Source organism: Echinops telfairi, unplaced genomic scaffold (genome assembly GCF_000313985.2).
Source record: "Echinops telfairi isolate 266 unplaced genomic scaffold, ASM31398v2 ScPeMD7_3;HRSCAF=10, whole genome shotgun sequence".
Taxonomy (NCBI): Eukaryota; Metazoa; Chordata; class Mammalia; order Afrosoricida; family Tenrecidae; genus Echinops; species Echinops telfairi.
The window spans coordinates 64,513,899-64,537,235 of NW_022103899.1; the positions used below are offsets into that span (position 1 = coordinate 64,513,899).

Below are 23,337 nucleotides of genomic sequence, written 5' to 3' on the forward strand. Positions count from 1 at the left end.
GGGGGGGGGGATCCCTGGAACGAGTGCTGGGGACCTACAGCCCTCAGAGGGAGCTAGGCTGCGTGTGTGGCTCCGTGTGTCGCCTCTGCGCCCTGCTCAGTGCAGCAGCAGTGTGTGTGCTGGGCAGTGGGGCTCAACTGCGTGGTGGGCAAGGGGTCCCGGGAGTGGGGAGCCTGGCGCTGCCAATGGCCCGGCAGGAGCCATGGTTTCAGCAAGGTGGCCTTTCCCTGGTTCACGTAGGCAGGAGAGCTTTCAGAAGGCTCAGCACAGCGTCTTCCCTAAGGACTGGGCCACCCTACCCAGGCTGCCACTGCCCTCGGGCCCCTCCCACCCTGCTTTGGGGCCTTCCCTCCTCCTCCAGAGCTGGCCAGGCCACACTGCCGGGCCCGTCTCTGCTGGTGCGCCCGGGGACGGTGGGTGACCCTCTCACTCAACGCCCGTCTCTTTCAGGAAACAAAGTAACAAGCACTGAAGAAACTTGAAGGTGCGTGGTCTCCAAGGTCCCCAGAGGGCACTGCACCTGGGCCGGCCCTCCCAGGACAGCGCGTTCCCAGACTCCCCACTGCTTCCCAAGGGACCTGAGAAGGCCTTGCCAGTCAGTGTCCCCACTCGGCCCACCAGGCGCCCGGGACCCCTGCCTGCCTTCTGGGGGGAATCCCATGGCATTGAGGCCGCGGGAGCCTTGGTGGCTGAGCTGGGCTGGCAGCTCTGTTCCCTCCCCAAAGGCCAATGAGAGCCAAGCACCCTCCAGGATGAGCCGGCAATTCAGTCTCGGGGCCTCACACCGGCGATAATATACAAAGACCAGAGTAAAGCCATAGAAGACAGCAGAGAGAATAAGGGAGTCAGACCCATCCCATGGTGGCATGCTCACCTCCGGGACGGCCGGGGCCGCGCAGAGAGAATCTTTAGTCTCAGGGTGTTGGTAGGTAGCCATGAGACATGTGTATTCAGCAGTTCCATGGGTCACGAGGTGGGTGGTATCCACAGTAAAGTCCCTGAGCTCACCACGTGCTCACTTTAAGGCAGCACAGCTGTTAGGGGAGAATCTGTGGGATCCTCCCCTAATAAGCAGGAACTACTCTATCAGCCCCAGATGCCCACAGGATGAAGATGCAGCCAGTCATCCTCCCTATACCCGGCCCCCAGCTCACCACTGTTAGACCCTGAGGGCAGCAGCCCAAGACCCCCAGGAGCTGTGGGGAGGAGGAGTCTGGGCCCCACACGGACTCAGGTCCCACTGTTTTCTTCACAGGATCCACTGTGTCAGCCAAAAGAGCTTCTAGAACCCAGGAAGACGTGGTCTCGAGATTGGACGGAAAGGACACCCCAAGAGCAGAGTTCCTGACTGGCAGCAAAGCCCCACCTTCGCCCTCAGGCCAGTGGCCCCATGCCACACCTGGAAACCCTCAGGACCAACCTAATAACCCAGGATGGAAGCTGGCTGCAAGCCCAGGGGCTCATGGGACCACTACCCAGAAGCCTCTGACACACCGACATCACCCAACACAGACCCGGGCTGGACTTCTGACGGGGTCCTTCGCATGCCCGACCACCCGCAGGCCTGTGACAGTTCCCCAAGGACCCAGCAGCCTGGCTGAGGAGCTTCTCCCATCTGCTGGGCCTGCGGGGCGGGGAGTGCGCAGAGGCAGGCTGCCAGGAATGCCGCAGGTGGTGAGCACGGGTCTGCTCCTGGCCACTCTGGAAAGGGCGGGGCGTCTTCTCCCTGGGCCTGGCTGGGCTGCAACAAAGCCTGATTCTGACGAGCAGGCAGCAGCAGGGCAGCCCCAGGGCCGCCACTGTGAACCTGGGCCTGCAGGCTCCAGCACTGCGGTGACCAGTGGGAAGTCCCGGCCCCTAGGCCTGTCCTCACATGCAGAGGACCACGGATGCCCACCAGCAATAGGCCAGGTGTGGGGATACTCGAGACTCAGCCCCAGCAAGTCAGCCTTCAGCAGCTGTGCCCTTGGACAGCTCAGCTCTCCTAGAGGAGACCCCACTGAGGACCCCAACAAAGAGCCCAGCCTGGAAGCAGAGCCCCATCTGCATGCAGGCGTGCTGCTGGGCCACAAGGACCCTGGCTGAGTAGCCCGATGAGGGGCCCAAACTGGAAGCCCACGTCTGCAGCCTCGGGCAGTGCCCCTCCCTCCACCTCTCATCAAAGACATTTTGTGAAGAACTAGAGTTTATTTTAGGCTTTTGGTTTGTATTAAATTTGTGTGTGCCTGTGCATGTGTGCATGTGTGTGCACGCGCCTATGTGTGCATGCCGTGCAGCTTGTCACTCTGAACCGTCTCTACTGTGACGTAGACATTCCCAGATGACAGAGGGCCTTTTGCTGTCGGGTCCCAGGCTGGATGTGACGATGCCACGTGGGCAGAGCATTCTGGCTGAGCTCAGCCGGCAGCCTGTGTCCCGTGTACCACAGGGAGTGGCGTGTAAGGCTCCACAGCCTCTCTGGACCTCGACCTGGCTGAAGTTTCTAGTTTAGAAACTTCTACAAGAGCCCCCATAGGCTGGGCTGGGCGGTGTTGGCCAAAGAGGTGTCGCCCAGCAGGCCCACCCTGGTCCTGACCCACCCAGCCCGGCCACCGCCACTGCCCATCTCTGCAGTGACATGAGCAGGCAGGAGCTGACAGCGAGTCAGGCGGGCCAGCGGCAAGGAGGCCCAAGGAGAAGGCTGGTGACCAGGCCCCGTCCTAGTCCTACGCAGTTCCAGTGCAGGACTGCAAACCACTCAGCGGGTCAGCACTGGTGGGTGGCGCCCCTGGGTGCCCACCCTCCAGCCTCGCCATCACCAAACCCCTGGAGGAGAGACGGACGGGGACCGGGCTCCAGAGACGGGATGCGACAGCCCAGCACCAACCGGCAGTCTCTGTGCCGCACCCCCAGCCCTAGGATCGAGAATCATCCAAGACTCAGTCCTCACCACGGGCTTCTCTGGGTGTCCTGGGGTGCAGACCCTGGGCAGGCCTAGATGATGACCTGCCCCTCTACACGACATCACCCCAGTGAGGTGTTGATGTTGGTGTTGAATGAAGCGTGTGAGTTCTGGTGGGAACCTGCTGCTTGTTCTCCAACGAAACGTGTGACGGGTGTGCTGACAGTGACGGACACCTCTCGAGGCCCACCGGCCTCATCTTCGAGTCAGAAGGGCGCACCGCACCCACTCCAACATGCCTCAGTCTGCAAACAAGGGTGGGGTCTGGCCCACGGGGCCACCTGAGCATCCCCCGCAGCCAGCCGCTGGCCCAGAACCAACCAGGGTGGTCCCTGCAGACCCCACAGAAGAGCCTCTTCCTCCTCCTCCGGTGGACGCATCTACTTCCTGGGGAACAAGTCCTCACCGTTCCACCCAAAAGACAGTTGAGGGCGGAAGGTCATCATCGTCAAACGTGGCACTCAGGGCCACTGCCTTCGTCATCACTGTCCCCATCACTGATCCCAACATCCTCATCGTCGTCAGCCGTCTTGCACTCAGACTCCCTCTCCTCCTCCTCCCGAGCTAACAGCTGCTTAAAAACCTCGAACTCTTGGGCAGATGAGCAGGCTGTCCTGGCCAGAAACTCGGCTTCAGAGGCTTGGAAGATGTCCCTGAGTCGAGGGTTGTGGATCTGCGTCTGGCCCTTCTTGTCGGGCCTCTGGTACCGGCCCAGGCGCTCCAGGTAGACATGCCGCTGCTTCATCTTGGTGATGGAGAACTGTAGGAGCTCGGTGCGCACCATGTCCGAGTGCTTGACCCCCATCCTGAAGTAGGCATACTGGGAGAGATGTACATGCTCAGCCCCTGGCTGTGCAGCCTGACTGCCAGCACCCACAGCGCTCAGAAATAAAGGGGCACCCAGTGGCAGGGGGCAGGGCTGGGCAGCTGGGAAACTCCAGACAACAACCAGGACTTGGCTCTAGCTGTCTCAACAGTTTAAAACAAGACAACTTGGGCAGGTCTCAAAGCCAGCGTGAGAGCTAGGTTTTGGATAGGAAGGGGGCTGCTCTCTGCTGGGCACCCCCCCAGCCCCGGCTCTGGAGGACATGGCCCACCTGCCCTGGTCAGCCCGGACCCCTCACCTGGAACTTGTACTCCAATTCCTCGGGGTCACCCCGGAGGACGTGGGGGCACCTGTAGAGAATCTCCGTCACCTGCTGCGTGGTGAAAAGACACTTCTCCCGGAGGACCCTGATGATGCCGTCGAGGCCCCGCTGAGCCAGGGTGAACACCTCAGGGGAGCAGTGCAGCACCCGCCTCAGCCTCCCTGCAGGGCAGTGGGGCAGAAAGGGCACCAGTCACGCCAGGGCCCACCCCTCCAGCTGACAGCTACACAAACTTTGAGGCCAGCACGTGCCCCTTAAAGTATGTGGCAATGGGGGGGGACCCCCACGCAGGTCACTGCTGCCCTGCAGTCTGGAGAACCAGCCTCCCTTTCTAGGCCTCACCCCTCTGGCCTGTCCACATGTTCATGGCGTCCAGGCAAGAACGGGGAGTCTACACCGGAAGATGCAGCAGAGCTGCCTGGGGTCTGAGCTCCAGGCTGGCGTTTCCCGTTGGGGGCCACCAAGCATGACCAACAGACCGACTGACCAACTGACGCTTTCAGCATAGAAACAGTAATAGCAAGGAAACTACCCCAGTGCACAACCACAGCTCCGAGCTTGGCCAAGGAATGGGACCACTGGGCACTCTCTCTTCCAAACTGGGAACTCCTGTATAAAGAAGGCCCGGTTAGTACCTGCTCTGGTGTGAATGGTGTGCACCGGGCAACCCGGGCCACCTGAGGCACAGGATCTGTGTACAATTTAGGCCTTGGAAACTTAAGTTTACTTACCCAAAGTGTTACAAAAAAGCCCAATAGGAGCTAATGGATCATGCCAGCATCGGTTTCTACCACCTGGAGACCACAAGAACCAGAGGGTGCCCGGCTGCCACCACCAACCGCCCCTAAAAAGATCCCGTTAGAAGGTCCTGGGCAGGGTGGGAGAAGAATGTGGCACAAAACTAACAATCATAAGAAAGGCCAGGCGTATGGCTGAGCAGAACCGGTGAGGCCCTCAGTCCCCCATCAGGTCTGGAACCAAGCTCCCTTTTCTGCCGAACGACAGACAGGTCCATAGGAGCGGGGCACACTAGTGAAGTGTGCACACCCTAGAGCCATCACGCTCGGGCTAAGTGCTGCCCCTCCCCCACGGACAGCGCAGACATGTCCGGAAAGGATGGGGCTAAGTGGCTGTCCATTGTGGGGATGTCGATCGGTGACAGAATGTGTGAACTGCTGGATGGAAAACTGATCTGCTCTGTAGACCTTCATCCAACCCCTGGTAAACATTTAAAAAGAAACACTGCGCTGAACACGTCAGGAAGTAAGTGGAAAAATAACTCCCTGACATGAGTTAGCCGCCGCCGTCCTGCGAAGACGTGTAGGGAATGCATTTCAAGATTGTCTGTTTTACCGTCCATCTCACTGCCCGCGGCACTGAGCCCACTTAAGCTGCCTCCTTTCTGCTACTTGGCAAGAGGCCACCTGCTCGGAGCAGCATGAGAGGGCTTCCGAGAGGGGTGGGGAGAGCTCATGCTCCCACATTTTCCCCTCACACGTCTGGAAGCTCAGCCTCAGATACAAGGCAGCGTTTGCTTATGCTCTGAGCAAAGACCTGGAGAGAGACTTCTGAAAGAGGGGTCCCTGGTCCCCCTGCCCAGCATCTTACCAGGAAGAGTGAAGAATGGTAAGACAGTAGCTGAGCCACTCTAGTCCAAGGGCCTCCTGAGAGACCCATGAATAACAGCAACCTTCAGCAGAGGCCCTTGAGGCTGGAGCTGTTGGGGAGTGGGCTGGGGGGTGGGGGCTCTCGCAAGCAGGTCAGACCCGTGGCTGGGCCTGCATCTGTACAGGGGGCACATCCTGGGGCTCTGTGTCACATGTAGACAAGCCCCACAGTCACTTCGGGTGACACCTCTGAGGTTACACATACACAGCTGCATCACGCATCCACAGCACCTGCCCCCATCCCACCCCCACCCATGCGCTCTGGGGCGCTCCATGCTACAGATGCTGCCCTGTTGCCCCACTATGCCGCTTCCCTCCTGCAAGGCCTTTTACCACTGCCCTCCCCTCACCCAGCACACCCTACGCCACTGTCCCCCCAAGTCTGGTGCCTCCTCATACCTTCACCCAGGCCGAGCTTCCGCAGGTAACTGGCACGCTGCTTCACCTGCCTGGCCGGCAGCTTCAGTAGCTGAGGGTGGGTCTTCAGGGCGCTGCAGACCGCCTCCGGAGCCACGCCCAGGAGTATTAACTCCGACGTGATGTTCTGCAGCTGTTGAGGCCTGGGGCCTGGCTGGATGCTGAGCAGCTCCCCAATGTGGGCATGACTGAACCCCATGTCCAGGAGGGACCTGGTGACCGCCTGCAGCTCCAAGGCCACTGCGTCCACGGGCGTCCCAGGCGCCTCGGCAAGGCGAGGCATGCCCACCGGCAGGCACCCTGCCCCCTGCGAGAACGTTCGGGAAGGAACACAAGTCAATTTTTCCAGGCTTCTGCAGTCAGAGGCTGTGGTCAGAGGACGCCACAAAGACACCGATGTCACCCTTCTGGGTTCTCCAAGGCGGGCCGTCTGCCTCCCCATGTGGGCAGGGGCTCGGAGCACCACGCAGCGCCAGCACCAGACCTAGGAGCACAGGGTGGGAAGGGAGAGTCCCAGTGTAAGAGGCGCAAGCGCTGCTTCAGTGCGTCAGTCGGACCCAAACAACAGCTTTTGCGCGCAATCTGCAAAATCACACCTGGCCTGAACACACCGAGAACGGGGGGTGGGGGTGGGGGTACACGTGTGGAAACGGGGCGTTAGAGATAATCCAGGAAGCGGCCGGCTCCTCTCCGGGCTTTCACTAGAGCTCCGGCTGCGGGGCCTGAGGTCACTGCTGGGCTACTCGGCACGTCTGCCTGAGAAGTGCGAACCGGACTCGTCTCCCAGTCGCTCCGAAATGCACCCGGGAAAGACCCAGTGGCCCCGGCACACGCCGTCCCCCTGGACGGCGGGCTCCTCTGGGCTCTGAGCTGAGGCAAGCAGTGCGCCGGGCGCCCTCGGTCCCCGCTCGACTCGTGTCCTCGATTTTGCGGGGGGCGGAGAGGACGGCCCCCGAGTTCACCGGCGGCTTCCGCCTCGAGTGCGGCTCCAGATCGGCGAGACCGGCCTGCGACAAGGCTCGGCCGGCAGGGCCCAGCGTGGCCGCGAAGCACCCCGAATGCCCGCCGGCAGCGCCCAAGGGAGCCCTCACCTGCCGGCACAGCGCGGCCATGGCTGCCATCCGGAGCCGGAAGCCGCCTGTCTCCCGGGCCCGTCACTTCCGCCTCCGGTCCGTGGCATCGCCCTCCCCGGCGCTCGTGCGAGACCGCGGCGCTCGGGTTCCGCCGCCGAAAGGCGCTCCCGCTGGAGCGGAGCCTGGCGGCGCCGCACCCCACATACTGGTCTCGGGGTGTGCAGATGCTAACGGGGCCCCTGCTTCCACCCCGTGTCCCTCCCCTTCAAACTGGGAACTGGGTGACAGGCCACAGAAGCAGACTATCCGTTTTCCCCTTAATGATCTAGAGATTTTCTCCCCTGCCCTTGAGACCCCACCCCACTTCCTCCCTGTACTTCCCATTTCCGTTCCCCTCTGAACTTTGTCCTTGGGCAGACCCGGCCCTCTCGATCGCAAATGTGTGCGCTATTCTTGCAGGGTGCCCCATCATCTTCTGCCGTGTGCTGACCCAGGCTGGCTTTGCCAGGTGGGGGCTCTCCAAGAGCACAAATAAAGCGCTCTGAGTACTCCTGCTTCACAAGACTGTGACTCCTTTTTCAGGAGACACAAGGGAAACTGGTTCAGGCTGGGTCGTTTCCTGTGCTGCAGCAGTTCCTGAAGCAGTCTCTGCCAATCTGCTATTTCAAGCTAAAACAATTCTGTACAGCTCACTGCTATAAAGCTCCAGAATGCTTTCAGGCTTATAAATGGTGCAGACTACTGTAAGCACAAAGCCAGTTGACACTAGACAGTCAGCATTTTGTTCATGGGCTATAGAAAGCCTGCAACCTAAGTAAATATGGCTTCAGGCTCAGATACAGTTATCAAAGATTGTGATTGTGTAAAGTCTGTGGCATGATTATGAAGGACACACACACACACCTTAAGAGATGTGTAAATATTCGTTTTTGAAAACACAACGCCAGGACTTGGATGGCAGAAGCCCTGGCACATGCCCCGGTGCAAAAGGCAAGAGCCCTCTGACCGCAGGTGCTCATGGTGTGTCAGCCTGATGAAGTCCCATTCTCACACTGTAGATCTAGACCTGCAATCTAGACCATTGTTCCGATATCAAGACAAGGCATTTTTCAAGAGGAAGAAAGTGAAAGTGCTTTTCAGCCACCCACACTTCATTACTTGTAAACATCACACCTTGGTTTATAAGCATTTGTCTCACCTGTTTGCCTCTAGGAATTTAGAAAAAGGATTTGGTTCTTAAATGGATCCACTTATAGAGTACCTGCTCTAAGCCAGGCACCAAACTGTGGAGATGCAAATGAATCTTGACGTGTGTGGGAGTGGGCCCAGATCTCCCTGCCGCGAGTCCCTGCCACCCACAGCAACCCCAGAGGACTGGGCAGAACTGCCCCCGTGGGTTTCTGAGACTCTCGGATTACAGAAAAGGATGTTTTAATCTCTGTGGACTTAAAAGATTGGTTGTTTGGTTTTCCTTAATCTAATACTCAACTGTCAAGACCTTATTACAGCCAGCACTGCAGGAAACCCTCATTGGCTGGTATGTAGGGGCTCAACCTCTCCGGACCCTCGGGAAGACCCCTGCTCTGGAACCACTCCCCTCGGAGCCCGTTCACAGGGGCATTGCCAACACACCAGGGGTCTGAGCTTGGTCGCTGTAGGCATTCCCTCTTCCTCCGCTCACACTGGCCTGGGGTGGCCTCCTCAGCAAGCGAAGCGTCACATACATGTTACCAGAAAAGGCTCTTGGTAATTTTTTTTTTTCAATTTTGAAAACCAGTTCTTGGAACACCTGGAAACTCAGGTGAATTCTGATGTGGAAACATCACCAAGTGCCCGTGTCCTGGACCACCTGGGGGGAGGGGGCGGGCGACAGGTAGCATGGGTTCAAGGAAGAGGGTGGCGACACCATGCTCTAAAACGCTGGCAACAGCCTCATGCCCCCTCAGGAGCCCTAGGAACCACACACAGGGTGAGATGAGGCAGCTGGACACGGGCGCAGCTGGGGGAGGAGGCGGACGCAGGGAATGGGCCTGCAGCGTGGTGATCTGTGGGACCAGGGAAGTTTCAGCTTCGGCTTCAGCTTCTACTTCCTGCAGAGAAACGTGCTCCCATGCGTAGACCGTCCCCCGACCCAGGTGTCTGCAGCCTGTACAGTGGACTCCAGCGAGGGTGAAGGTCCTGGGCCTGCCACCAGCGGCGGGACGGGGGGTGCTGGGGAGAAAGTAAGTACTGAAGGGTGCCTCGGGGATACCAAGATTCTAGGGGCACTGCACTGTGCGGCAGAGGGGGCCTGACAGCCATGGCAGAGCCTGGGAGCAGGGCCGGCCGGCAAAGCACCTAGCCAGCCTGCCTTCTCTGACGGTGCCTGCCTACAGAGCCCTCAGAAGCCCACCGCCTGACAGAGGCGGGGCCTCACTCCAGCGCTGTAAGTGGGGGCTCAGAGAGCAGACACACAAATGATGTGCAGCTCACCCCTCAGTCCAGGTGAGGGGTGACCCACAGGCCAGCCTGACAGCTGCCTTCTGTCAAAGCTGCTTTAATTTGGAAAATGGTCAAGGAAGTAATTGAGAGGGCAGCCTGGCCCTCTGGCTAACCAGTCCCAAGCAGTCCACAGAGCAGCCACTGCCTGGGCATGGCAGGTCAGAGGGAACGCCAGTCACAGCAGAGAGGCCTGCGGAGGCTCTGCCCATCAGCCGAGAGCCCAAGGTCACGCTTGTAGACACGACTGAGTCCACACTGCCTCATCCCCGAGCCACTGCATCTCCCTGGTGACTGAGTCGGCGCTCTCCCCTCGGCCTTGTGGGTAGCCCAAGCAGAGCCACTCGAGGGCAGGTCTGTACTCTTCGGATGAAGGCCGAGCAGGAGGCCACTACGACGTGTGGCTACCCGGCAGCAGAGGGCCGCTGGGAGGGCTGGGGTCCCGGTCCACCTCCAAGCTCGTGCTGGCCAGGAGCCCACTCTCTGCAGAGAGAGAGAGACACTGCTCCAGGCACTGCCCCACCCTGTGTCTGGAAGATGCCACTGGAGCCAGCCAAAGGCCCTTCAGACCCCAGGGCAGGGTGCCGGGGCTAGGAGCATGGAGCTTCAGCGCCAGCTGGCTCCAATGCTGCTCAGTGCAGCAGGGAATAGTCCTGCTGAGGAAGGGGCCGCGGGCAGTCAGAGCCAGACCCTCACCCCTGCCCGCATGTGTCCTCCCAGCTGAAAACCCACTCAGAGCATCACGGCTGCAGGCCTCAGCCTACCGCCTGCCCCTCCTCCCCCTCAGCCCCCACCCCAGGAGAGTGGCCTGCCAAGCTCTGAAGCCCCCAGGGAGGGGTCAAGCACACCCCTACCAAGCTCTGGTCCTGGCATCTCACTGCAGGCACCCCCTCCTGCCCCTCCCCCTGGGGCCCCACTCCCAGCACGGCTCACCTGGCTTGCTCAGCCGACACACCTCCTCCCAGGTGTAGTTGGCCAGGTTCACGGGCTGAGTCACCCACGGGTCCTCTACTAGCGCCTCCAGGGTGGTGCGTTGCTTGGGCACGGGCTGCAGCAGCCCTGACACCAGGTGCATGAGCTCTGGGGACACATAGGGCACCTCACTGAGTACAGGAAAGGCCTGGGAGGCCCCAGCAGGAGCTCCTGGGTCTCCTCTGGGTCCCCTGGCTAACAGGTACCCAGAGGTCCCATCCCCAGGGGGCCCCAGCTGAGCTTTGGGAACCTGGGAGGAGATGCTGCCACCTCTGAAGGGAGGGTCATGGGCCAGACCAAGGGTCACACCATGCCACACCCATGACTCCTTGGCCATCCCCAGGTGGACTGGATAGGTGAGTGGGGAAGACCATGTATGTGGAGAGGTAGTACCAGCTCCTAGAAGTCAGGCGTGGTGCCCAGAGGTGGGGCCTGGCGCCAATCGGCCATGGTGCAGCCCAGGAGCCCTGTGAGCAGGCTGGCAGCAGAGGCAGCCCTGGAGTCCTGAGACTGAGCCCCGGCCCTACTTCAAAAGCAACAACACGGGCCTGGTGCACTGAGAGGTTGGTCCAGGCAGCAGGTCTCCAGCAGTCTGTCCACAGACAGCAGGACCAGCTGCCGAGTCTGCTGAGGAGCCCTGAGGCCAGGTGTGCCCTGCCACGCCCCCAGTTGTCCTCTGCCCACACTGAACCAGCATGCAGGCCACCAGATAGATGGGTTCCTGCTGGTGCCCTCGACACCCATGTCAATTTGGTGGGGGAACCCCAAGTGGCCAGGAGCCACCCTGCCCCTTACTTGACTGTGCCTTCTAACCCAGGTGCCTGCCACGCCCAGGCCTCTTGCTGAAGAAAAACTTGAGGTCACACCTGGGGGTAGGGAGGGCGGGGACATGAGGTCCCAGGGGAGGGCGGAGACGTGAGGTCACAAGTGAGATGAGGACATGAGGTCCCAGGTGAGGGTTGGAGACACACAGGTGCTCACCTGCAGACACCACAAACGGGGGGTTCAGCACGGCCTCCACCGTCTCCTCCAGCTCACAGAAGGGGTTTTCCTCAAAGATGAGAGTGTACAGTGTGACCCCCAGCGACCACATCTCCAGCTCTGGGCCCCGGTACCTGCACAGGGGGCACTGCTCAAGCCCAACCCCACTGCGCACCCCTCCCCGCGGCGCTGGGCCTGTAGCAAGCAGCTGCACCTCACAGGGCAAGAGGACATGGCCTGAGTGACCTGGAGGTCACTAGGGCGCCTTGATGCCCCCTCCTGCCCATGGTGCTGGTGCACATCACGGTGGTAGCACCAGCAGGGGCAGCGCTCCGGATCTGGCTGACTGTCGCCACGCAACGGCAGCCCCCACGAGCAGCTGAAGCCTAGGGCCCAGAAATGCTGTAGTGCCATCAGTGGAGGCCAGTCTGGCCCAGGCCCGGCCCGAGGGCGGCTGAGCCAGTGCCTCTATCTGAGCAGGGACTCCGCAGGGCTAAGCTGGAGCTGTGGTGGGGCACTGATTCCAGCTGGGTCTCCCGTAGCCGGACAGCGCTGTTTCATCAGGAAAGATGACCGCTCCTTCCCAGAAGGCCAGACTGACTAAAGAAACTGCTTCCTCTGTAGGAAGCGCCCCCAGTGGGGGTTGCCAGGGGATCGACAGTCCCTGGGGCTACGGCAGGGGCCGGGGCGGATGAGGAGCCAGTGGGGAGCATGAGGACGAAGGCATGTCTCGAGATGGAGTGTGGCGATAAGCACATCACTCTCTAACTGAACCATGAATTGTCCGCGATGTGAGTTACACGTCAATAACATGGTTAAAGCTAAACGGAAAGTTATCTGAAATTTAAAAAGAAACAAGTGATATATACTTTACCTTTGATCTTTCTGTAACTTTCTATTATGTCCAATTCTAAAATTACGTCACAGATGAGAAACTCAAAGAACAAACGCCTTTGTCCACTGCCAACTTCTGTGGCCTGTCCCCCTTGGCTACCTGCCCACTTGTTTCCTAAGGTCCTTCCCTGCTGTCACTACCACTCTCATCACAAACGGCCCCAGACAGGCAGCTCCATACGTACGGGTTCCCCAAGAGGACCTCGGGCGCGCAATACTCGATGGTGCCGCAGAAGGTGTAAAACACTTTGCCGCGCTCCAGGTAGGCAGCCGAGCCGAAGTCAATGAGCTTGATCGTGAAATCCTCGGCGATAACGATGTTCTCGTCCTTGATGTCCCGGTGCACGATGCCCTGGGAACGGAGGTAGCCCACCGCCGACACCAACTGCAACAGGCCACAGGCGGCAGCTCAGGGAAGCAGCTCTGCCGGGATAGGTGTCGGAGGGGACAACCGCAACAGCACAATCACCCTGGAGCGACCGCAGGAAAGAACCCCAGCTGTCGAAGGCAGGTGAGGCCCACAGGCAGGTGAAGGCCGAGGCAAGTGAGGCGAGGCGTGGAGTACCCACTCACAGGCAGGAAGTGAGTCATGACCCCTAGGCTCACTCTTGGATCACTACTGCCGGCACCTTCTCAGAGGCACACCCTCCTGCAGACACCCCCTTGTCCCAAGAGCAGCAGTGACGGTCTCAAGTGGGGCGCACCTTGGTGAGGGCTCTGAGTCCCGCTCCTCAGACCCCCACCCCAGCAAGCTAGACAGCCCCATGCCCAGACACTACCAAGTGATTGAGGGGTGGGGTTCTCAGCCACGTGGACACCCAGCCACGGAGAGGGTGGCTTCACCACAACACACCACTCCCCACCTGGACCCAGAGACGACCTTTTGCACACTGGACACTGAGGTCCACAGAGCCGGGCTTCCAGTGACGTCTCAGTGAGGCTGACCACCAGCCGCCCCAGCACCACACCGGTTCATGGGGGCGATGAGCCACGTGACCACCCCCAGACGCAGTTCTCTCTGTGCACCTGGCTGTCTCTGAAACACCGCCCCTGCATGTTCACACAGATGCCCTTACTGACAAGCATGAACACACACGTGTGCACAGATGTCCATTTAGGCATGTACACGGAAACTCCGCACAGTGGGTGGAGAACAGTGGGGAAGGGTGACGGGCTTTCCCCGCAAACCCCCCTGTACGCACCAATCACCAGTCTGAACAAAGAAAGCTGCCGCGAGCAGGGGTTCCCACAAAAGCCTAACTGCAGGGGACCAATGTACCCAGACCAGGAGAGCCCCTTCCTCAGGGACCCCTGGGGCCCAGCAACAATAACACTCCCCACCAATATGCTACTGAGAAGCGCCTGCAGTGTTCTGCCAGCAGCCTAACCCCCAGCCAGCCCACCACCCCCAGCACCGTGTGTACGTACACAACCGTGATGATGTGACCACACATATCCCCAATGCAGTTACTGAAATCCCCGTAAAGTGAGGCTACAGACTTTTACAGAACCTCGCGCACAGCACTGTAACCCTGCTGTCAGCAGCCTGAGGGGCCAGCCACCCCGGGGGAGCAGCAGCCTTTCACACACGTGTCTGTTCCGCTATCACCCAGGGAGCTGGGGCCTGAAGGAGGCAGGGCACGAAGACTAACAGCCTGCCACCTGCAAAGCACACAGGCTGGCTCGCTCGCCGGCCTCAAGGCCGGGGCAAGGGGAGCACATGTCGGTGAAGGTCAGGACTGTGAAGCTCATTGTAAAGAAGACCCACGCCCTCACAGCGGGGCCAGCACACTGCATCTTGAGAAGGATGGGCAATCGAGGTTGTCCAGGAGGTCAGTTTACGGCATCTACAGCCAACACCCCTGGAAGCAGAGCCAGGAATGGCAATGGACAGGCTGCCCTGGGCAGCTCTGCCCAAGAAGACAAAGCAAAGCCGTGACTCTGCAGACGAGGGGGCCTGGCCAACTGTCCATGGCCTCCTACACAGCGAAGGCTGGACAGTGGACGAGGAAGGCTGAAGATGAGCTTTCGTCACGGGAACCTAAAGTCCAGGGACTACTACGCGGACAGACACACCTCTGTTGAGGAGCGGCCGCACCAGTGCTCCATGAGGCGTGATGACAAGACTTCGTCTTGTGTGCCCTGCATATGCTATTAGGAGGGACCAGGCCCTGGGGAAGGCCATCATGCTCGGCGGAAGGCCAGCCAGAAAGAGCTGGATTTACACAGTGGCTACAACAACGGGCTCAAACCTAGGAGGCGCAGCGCCGGGCAGAGTTCAGTTCTGCGGCACACGGCGCCCCTAAGGGCACCTAACAATGACAAGCAACTTTCAGCAACAAGGACCGACCAACCTCCCAGCGTAGGAAGAGGGAAGGACGGCGGTGGCATTCTTTAGGCAGAACACATGCTTGAAACTCCCACGCAGGCATCCAAGAAGGCTACCTTCGGAAAGACTGGCTTCTGGGAGCCCAGGAGCCCTGGGGGCAGAGGGGTTACTTAAGGTCAGCAGTTCAAAACCACCTGCCACGACTCTGGAGGAAAACAGGCTTTCTCCTCCGGTACAGAATTCCGTCTGCAGCAACTTGAAAGCAGCACTTCTACCCTGGCCCACTCCGCGGCGGTGACCCAGCTCGGCAGAGGAAGCGGCCGTGTGAGGAGGCTCACCCACCTCCAGCAACACTCGAAGAGCTCCCACGGCCCTCCACCCCTCGAGGGAGCGAGAAACTGTCTCAGAGGGAGCCACTACCTTCTTCTCACGGTTCTAAAAGACAAAGACCTAAATCCCTGTCTACCTGCCTATCTGTCTCTCCTCCTGTGCTGCTGACCACAGCCCATCCCAATAGACCCCACGCAGACCAAGGCCAACACAGAGACGGGCTGGGATGGGCCCGAGGCAGACAGTGACAGCCCAGACTGTGATCTGTGCTGCTTCCTCTGGCCACCAAGAAAGCCACTGCTCCCGAGCACATCTGACACACGACGGGGCAGAGCTGGGTCCGCACCTCATCTGTGGCCCTGCCACTCGAGTGAGCACCGACGTCCCTACACCCACAGCCCCGTCACGTTAAGTCCTGACTGTCCTGACCCAACAGATTAGGAAGCAGATGCTTCAGGACAGCCAGACCCCCGATGGGTGTGGGGACGGTTCTGATGGGTCAGCTCGTGGTGGGGACTGTGGGAGCGCTTAATCATTCCGCCTCCCTGACCACCCCAGGATGGCATCTGACCCCATCCTTCCCCCCAGACACACGCACAGCGCTCTTCTCCACGCCTGAATCTTATTCCCGGAACGCCTACAGGCTCAGGACAGCTTGGAGAAGGGTGGCTCCTCCACCGCCAGCCCACGTGCTCCCAGCGACTGCAGCCATCCCATACCTGCCGGAAGATGTAGCTCGCCAGGGGCTCGTCCAGGTTGGGGTGGCGGTCAATGAAGGCGAAGAGGTCCAGCCCGGAGCCGTGCTTCTCCATCACCAGCTGGAAGAAGCCTTGGTTCTCGAACACGTCCAGCACCTGTGGAGAGCAGGAGCGGTAAGCTCAGCGGAGGCAGCGCTCTGTGCTGGGCATCTGAGAGCACGGCACCACGTCCACCTTGATGATGTTGGCGTGCTCCACCCTGAAGAGGATGGCAATCTCCAGGGTCACTCTGCCCAGCTTGGGGTCCTCCACCCAGCAGTCCTCCAGCACCTTCTCCTTCCGGATAAACTTCACCACCACCTGCAAGGAGATCAGAGGCCAACAACAGCCAGACCCGCTGCTCAGTCTCAGGGGCAGCAGGGCCTCCAGTTCACCCCAGGTCCCAGGGCTGGCGCAGAGACAGCCACGCACACGTGCATGCGTGCACACACACACACACATCCCTGCAGAACCAGAAATAGTTAGAAGTGGTCACATGCGCACCCATACACACGTCCTTGTGGTACTAGGGGAGGCCACACATACACACATCCTGCATCCAACCCGCAGGACTGGGAAGAACGGACAGGAGCCCCCACCCCTACACAGACAGTGAGAAAGGCACCCTGAGTGTGAAAGTGCATCACAAACAGAAACCGTACTTAAACCTATCAGTGAGTGAAATGAATGTGAACCAGTCAAACAAACAACACGCTCGGGAACCTTGGAGATAAGGACGTGGACAAAGATGTAAACGCTACCAAAGGACGGTACGGTTCAGGGAGCTCCTTTATATGGGCCTTCTAGCCATGGTCTTCCTGACACTCACATGGCGATTAAGTGGAACTATGCAAATATTGTGCTTGTGGCCCACCAATGAGACCCGGCAGCTCGCGCTAATGCAAACAACGAGGGAGCAGAGCTGGTCCCATGTACTGTGGGACCCTAGCGAAGGACGTCTTTGACAGGATGGACTGACAGAAGCTGGGTCAGTGGGCTCACAAGGAGGAAGCATCGGGCATCAGGCATGATTAGAGTGGGACTGCCCTTGATTCACCCCTTACTGCGAGTGTGACCCTCATTCAAGTCGCAACCTGTGCTGCCGCACTCGGGCAGGGGCTTCCCTGCAGCCGTGCTCTGCATGGGAGGTGTGCACTGACATTCCTCGGTGTGTGCACAAATGCTCAGCCAAAGTTCCCTCTCTGGCTCCTCGTGTAACCTCTGCTCTTGAGCCAGCAGCCTGTCATCTGGCCTGCCAACCTGCACCTTGTGAGCCTGGAAAAGCTCCTAGTCTTATGCTGACCCACAGATTTGGGGCTTTCTAACCTGTGTGAGCCGTTTTCTTAATGGTTCACGATCATCTGAAAATTTCAGACTGCAAACTCAGAAAGGATTAAGAAGAATTAAAATTCCATATAAGGCACCTGCACAGGATTGAAAGGGGATTTAATGAGATCATCTATCTCATGGCCGCAAGCCTGAAAGCAATGGACAGCAGAGCACTGGAGAGCAGGGACGCAGGGACAGCGTGCAGAACACGTACACCTGCCTCTCCAGAACCAACAGAAGGGACAGCCAGAAGGAAAGAAGAAAGATTTGCATAAGACCGTTAATTAGTTTCCATCTAAAAATTATACAAATCATCTTTCCATACTAGTGAGACTTGCTAACATTTAACCATATCATATTTAACAATGTTTTAAGAAGTAGCAAATCAAAAAGTCACATACTACACAAAACTTGAAAATCCATAAATTTAGACCTGACTTATACAACACAGAAGCTGACGAGAGATGGACTGCGGTGCTGGGTGTGGGAGGTCACACAGCAAAGGCTTTGAGGAAAACACAGGTGAGCTTCTATGTGCGCCTGCATGGGCGGGGACAATACACAGAACGGCCGATCGTCAGGGCGACTTGATAAGTTCTTTTCGTCAGATGATATTAAAGGAATTAAAAGGTAACCCACAAAACCAGATTTTGCATTATATGTACCCAGCGCATTCAGTGCACATAAAGACTATAAAACCAATATAAGAAAAGAATGCAACAGATAAATAACCAGGAGATGCAAAGTTGCTTTGCAAAGATGGCTAATAAGCATGGGAAAATGCTTGATATTAATACTGCAAAAACATGGGAATACTAAGGGGTTGCAGACTACACCCTCAAAACATTTATCCAACCAAGAATTTCCACCCACGATATTTGCAAAGAACTCCAATGCAGGCTATGTATAGCCTCACAAATCAATGAGGAAATAAATATGACAATCAGTAGCAATAAAGGAGGCAAAAGACTTGAATGGGCTTATTACCCAAATGCACCATAAACGGGAGCAAGGTCCCATCAAGACCCAGTAGAAGACTGGGGTTCAAGCACCAGGCTACGCCACTATAAGGGGAAGGACCCTTGTACAGACCCACCAGGGGAGACTTGAGGCGCCACCAGAGACCCAGCAACGGGGAGAGGGGCACCAGACAGGAAGGTGCGCACCAGATTGACCCCCATGCCCTCAGTATACACAGCATGAGTTACAATGGCAAGGTGGCCATCCCAGGGACACTGGAAGGCTGCCAAGAGTGCCTGCTGACCCACTTGCTCCATGGGTCTGGCAGGGCTTTCCGTTCAGTGGGTGGAGCAGTCACAGTTGTGAGGGAGATCCAGGGGCCTTGGAAGGATCATGGGGTCTGAGCTGTGTACCGATTAGGGTGAGTACACAGGGCAGGACTGTCCCTCCCAGGTTTGCCGCAAGGCGTTGTGTGGCCCCACACAAGCTCCTAGAGCAACCATACGATCAGCCAGGTATGAGCCCCTATGTTGGGAGGCCCTCCTGTCCGAGCCTTGGTCAGGGCAAGCTTCCCTCCCATGCCAGTACCTCTCGGTTTTCCTCCTTATGCAGGGCGGTCCACACAAAACCAAAGGCCCCGCTGCCGAGCGGGCGCAGTGTGCTGTACTTATTGGAGTATGTGCCCTCGCAGGCTGCCAGTCCCTCCAGCTCGGCCACCACAGGAGACTCCTCAAACCAGGGCTTGGTTCTAATCACCTGTGAAGGCAGACAGTCTGAGCCCAGTGGTCATGTGCCAGAAGGGCGCTGGTGCACATGGGCACACCCCGTCCCTGCAGGCAGTCGATGCACAATGCCCCACACGCCCACCTCCACCCCCCACCTGCCTGCCCTGTGTTCTGGAGCGTCGCCCAGCCCTCCCACCGCCACGGCACACACAGACAACAGTGGGGAAAGCCTCTTGGAGAGCATGGCTGCCCAGAGCAAACAGAAAGGGATGTGCTCCCTGAGAGGTGGTGGCTGCCCATACCCACCTCGCCCAGGCTGGGCCCGGTCAGCTCAGCCATGGAGTGGGTAGAGCTGGGCAGGCTGGCCAGCAGCAGGCGGGAGCGAGCCGCTGCATCCCAGGGGCTGTGCAGCAGGCCCTTCACCAGCCAGCAGCAGAAGAGCGTGGCTGCCCCACGGAGCTCCACGCGCCGCACCTCAAACCGCACGCCTGAGAGCAAGACAAGCCATCTCGCTGAAGCAGGTGCCCGCACCACGTGTGCCCGCTCAGGCAGGTGAGAACAGAAGCCGGCCCTGGGCCGCCAAGGGGCAAGAGCAAGAGAAACAGCCCCTTGCCCGCCCAGCACAGAGGCCAGCAGCCCAGGCCTACAGACACCTCTGCCTTGCCTCTCTCCTCCACTCAGGAGCCCGGTGCAGACCACCCTGGGTGGAAAAGCCTAGCCCGCCCCCACCCACTCCCATCGCACAGAGCACCTCTGTGACCAGCTTAACAAAAGCCACATGTACACATAGGCACACGCACACACACGTGTACGTCCCCAAGTCACACGTGCCTGTGGAGGTGCCATGTGAAATCGGTAGCCACGTGCACTCAAGTACAAAGGCCCGGCACTGTCAATGCAGAAGCACACGCCATCCTGTGGGGGAAGGGACCATGGAGGACGTCCCTCTCACCCACACTTGTACGGAAGACGTCTCCACAAACAACACGTGCTGGGTGCCTGGGGTCAGAGTTCCAAGAAACAGGCCGGTTGAGGACCACAAAGCCAGCACCGTGGTGCCACGGTGCCACTGAGCTAGGGAACATGGAGGGGCTAAGACACTGGGCAGACAGCATGCCCTGACCCACCTGACCCTGGATCTGAAAATCCCCGAGTGCAGCAGAGGCCAGCCTCCCCTGGGCCTCACCGGAGTGTGTTGCCAGGCCCCTACAGCCCTCCTCCCAGCAGCGACAACCAGGGAAGGCACAGGCAGGCGGCCTGCAGCACGGGTATCTCAGCTGTCCTCCCACGTACAGGCCCACCCGCAGGACACTAAGAGTCAAGAGGTGGCTGAGGACGGACAGACGGGCAGCAAGCGCGTCCTGGGGAACGTACTCAGTCTCGAGCCGTCCCGGTGGTAGCAGCTGCCCACGTAGGTGCCCTCCTGGATCTCTTGGAAGGAGCCAGTGGTTCCTGGGGGCGGTGCATGCTCCCCTCGCAGTGGGGTGGAGGCCGCCTGGAGGCCGAGCCCCAGCTGGTCTGTGTGCGGCAGCGTGTCCCCAGGGGTGGGGTCTGGGGGTAGGGTGGGCAGCAGCTGGGCATCGGAGGGGCGGCTACGAGCCTTGGAGAGGCTGAAACTGGAGGCAGTGCCGGTGAGCAGCAGCAGCCCCTCCCGGTCCAGCAGCTGGGCGTCTGCTGGCTGGCCCTGAGGGCTGTCCTTGTCCAGGTCGGAGCCCAGGCTCAAGGATGAGGAGGGCGCATGGGGAAGACCCGAGGTCACACAGCAGCAGCTGGAAGACGCACAGGCCACTCGCTCGCTGAGGAAGAGCTCTTGGAAGTCCCAGGTGAGGGCGGCTGTGCCGGCTTCAGGCTGGGCCTCGGGCTGGGGGTCGCCGGGGAGGTCCACGGCCCTGGCATAGTAGGCCGTGGAGCTGCCTGAGCGGCCACTGAGCAAGTCTCTGGCCCCAAGGTTACAGAACGACGGGGGGGCAGCTGTGGCAGGGTACCCAGCAGCAGGGGTGCTCCCAGGCCCCACACAGCTCTGCGTAGACAACTGCTCCTTGACCAGGCAGGTCTGCAGCTCCTCTCGGTCACTGCCCACACCCGGCCACAGCCCCCCCAGCATCAGCATCCCCAGTGGCAGGAGCCCGGAGTCCTTGGGGCTAAGGCGGCCCCTCCTGGCGAGGAGCTCCATCCCGCAGTGTGGGCAGTGCGTCAGGAGAGCAGCTCCCGCTGGCCGGCCCACGAAGTAGGGCTGGGGCACAGCAGCCTCAGCCCTGGGACCCCGCCCTGTGGGGCCCTCTGGGTCCAGCTCACTCTCCAGGGCCCTCCTCTGCCCATCCTGCACTCCAGTGGGGGGTCCGGGCTCCTCCTGGGCAGGATGTGGGCTGTTGTCCGAGTCCTCAGGACTGTCTGACCGAGGGCCCTGTGGGAGGCTGCCCTCCTCCAGTCTCTGCTGCTGGTCCTGGGCCAGCAGGTGGCTTCCCGCACCGTCTGCCCTGGGGACAGGACGCGGTCAGTTACTCAGGGGCTCAGAGAGCAGATGAGGCGGTCACACCGGTCCCCTCGGAGAGACAAGCGATAAAGACACGACCTGTGACAAGCCCTCAGCTCTGTGCGCTCAGCACCCAGGCAGGGCCTGAGCTTGTCCCCACGCCTCCCAGGCCCGAGCCCTGGGAAAGGGCGTGTAGCAGAGTGGCCCGAGAGTGCCCACGGCCCTCGCTCACGCTCACAGGGACTGCACTCGCTTGGACAAGATGGAGATGCGTGGAGATGCTGAGGAGGCGCTGGCGACAGCACATGCTCTGTGCCTCACGTGGGGACATGGTGTCTCTCACGTGACTGCATGCTCCAAAGAAACCCACACACTCAGGGTCTCCCAAGTGCCGACGCACAGTCACCCCCAGGACAGAGCAGAACTGCCCGTGGGTGTCTGAGGCTGCCCGTCTTTTGGGGGGCAGACGCCCACTGTTTGCTGAGGGCAGCTGATGGGTCCAACTGCTACCTTCGGTGGGGACGAGCACCCCGCATGTGGCTCTCATCATGCCAGAACCTGTCTGTCTCCCAGCAGGCACTGGGCCGTCTTGTGCGCAGGGGTACGCCTCGGGGAAGCTGTGGCCTCAGACCCCCACCCTGCTGTCCCCAGTGCCCACCCATCCCCTGCCTCTGCGGCAGACACACTCACGCCAGGGTAGGTGGGCCGGGTGCCTGGGACAGCGTCTCGTCCTGCAGCCTGGTGCTATGGAGCGGGGCACTCGTGTTGGGACCTGACCACGAAAGGGGCACATCCTGTTCAGACCCCATTCCTGAGACGGCCTGACTGCCCCGTCCTGCCCCCCATGGACCACCCTCAGCCCATGGGCAGCCACTCAGAGCACCCCTGGCAGCCCCGGCCAGTGCAGCCCCTGAGGAGCAGTCATGAGCCTCACCCTCGACCCCGCCGGACAGGTCCCAGTCCTGCCAGGACTCTGGTGCCACCTGCCCAGACCTGCCGTCCAGCCCCGGGGCCGGGCCGGGCTCAGGCCGGGCGCTGTCCTCAGCGAGGTCCATGTAGCTGTAGAAGCCAGGGATCAGGAACGTGATGCTCTAGACATGTGGACACAGAGTGAAGACCCCAAAGTCACCGCCTGGCGCCCTGTGGACCTTTCCCTTTGACCCTCGACAGAGACGGTCTACCCAGGAGGACCCCCAGCCGTGCCCCACACGGGGCGCCACTTCCCCTGTGAAAAGATGCCATAGGGCCTGCCCCACCTGCCAGAGGTGCCCTCTGACCCAGTTCAAGGGCTCCCCCTAAGCCGACTGTCTGTCAAGCCCCCTGAATCAGAGGCTGGGCAGAGCACCCCAACCTGACAGACAGACCACAGCACTGCCAGCAACACCCTCTGCAGCCTCAGTGGGGCTGGGCGACCAGTGAGGGCTGCCTTGGCCCCAGGACAAGGGTCAGGGCAGGAGCCACGCACAGTCACGGCCACAACCAAGGCGCTTTGACCCCAATCAAGGTCAGGCTTGAGGGTCCCAACATCCCCCAGGCAGCTGCGCCTGTGACTGGGCAGCAGACGGCAGGCTGAGGCTCTCTGGACAAGGGAGGAGCAGGAGCCTGGAAGGACAGAGCCATCAGTCCCTCAGGCCACATGCACACTGGCAGTCTGCCTGCGTGTGAGGCAGTCACACGATGGAGGCCCAGGGGCAGCGGCTGACCAGCAGGCCCAAGGCAGAGCCCCCACCCAATAAGGTGAGTCAGTCTGGCTCACCATCAGCTGGGGGGCCCAGGATGTCCCCCTTATGGGGAGATCGCTCAGGGATGGAATCAGTCGTGACTGCCAAGTGAGGGGGTGGTAGGGAAGACGGAGAAGGGAGAGGGGAGAGGAAAGAAGGGGG

The 23,337-nt window shown here is 60.0% G+C and overlaps 3 protein-coding genes across 3 annotated transcripts in view; 1 reads left to right on the forward strand and 2 right to left on the reverse strand.

Annotated features, from left to right (window-relative positions):
* The window catches only part of SNED1 (sushi, nidogen and EGF like domains 1), a 47,448-nt gene extending 45,218 nt beyond the window's left edge, over window positions 1-2,230 (forward strand). Inside the window, exons 31-32 of the mRNA XM_045294537.1 lie at window positions 451-484; window positions 1,256-2,230. Coding sequence (XP_045150472.1) covers window positions 451-472 — 22 coding nt within the window. The 3' untranslated portion in view covers window positions 473-484; window positions 1,256-2,230. The remainder of the gene's footprint in view (window positions 1-450; window positions 485-1,255) is intronic.
* MTERF4 (mitochondrial transcription termination factor 4) lies at window positions 2,168-7,006 on the reverse strand. Its single transcript, XM_004701886.2, has 3 exons — window positions 6,156-7,006; window positions 4,066-4,250; window positions 2,168-3,761 (listed from the first exon to the last, which is right to left on the reverse strand). Exons 1-3 carry the CDS (start codon window positions 6,613-6,615, stop codon window positions 3,390-3,392), a joined length of 1,017 nt encoding a protein of 338 aa, XP_004701943.2. The 5' UTR covers window positions 6,616-7,006; the 3' UTR covers window positions 2,168-3,389.
* Window positions 7,007-9,703: 2,697 nt separating this feature from the next.
* Window positions 9,704-23,337, reverse strand: part of PASK (PAS domain containing serine/threonine kinase) — a 19,554-nt gene continuing 5,920 nt past the window's right edge. The window contains exons 8-18 of the mRNA XM_045294540.1: window positions 22,389-22,545; window positions 22,145-22,226; window positions 20,356-21,458; window positions 19,288-19,469; window positions 18,845-19,012; window positions 16,163-16,288; window positions 15,950-16,084; window positions 12,757-12,956; window positions 11,678-11,811; window positions 10,658-10,804; window positions 9,704-10,207 (exon numbers count right to left, since the gene is read on the reverse strand). Of these exons, the coding sequence (XP_045150475.1) occupies window positions 10,116-10,207; window positions 10,658-10,804; window positions 11,678-11,811; window positions 12,757-12,956; window positions 15,950-16,084; window positions 16,163-16,288; window positions 18,845-19,012; window positions 19,288-19,469; window positions 20,356-21,458; window positions 22,145-22,226; window positions 22,389-22,545 (2,526 nt within the window). The 3' untranslated portion in view covers window positions 9,704-10,115. The remainder of the gene's footprint in view (window positions 10,208-10,657; window positions 10,805-11,677; window positions 11,812-12,756; window positions 12,957-15,949; window positions 16,085-16,162; window positions 16,289-18,844; window positions 19,013-19,287; window positions 19,470-20,355; window positions 21,459-22,144; window positions 22,227-22,388; window positions 22,546-23,337) is intronic.

Coding starts and splice junctions, on each gene's coding strand:
- MTERF4 (XM_004701886.2), bottom strand. CDS start 6,615: ATGGGGAGGCAGACGGCCCGCCTTGGAGAACCCAGAAGGGTGACATCG. Junction 4,251..6,155: donor GAAGCTCGGCCTGGGTGAAG/GTATGAGGAGGC, acceptor ACTGCCCTGCAG/GGAGGCTGAGGCGGGTGCTG. Junction 3,762..4,065: donor AATTGGAGTACAAGTTCCAG/GTGAGGGGTCCG, acceptor CATCTCTCCCAG/TATGCCTACTTCAGGATGGG.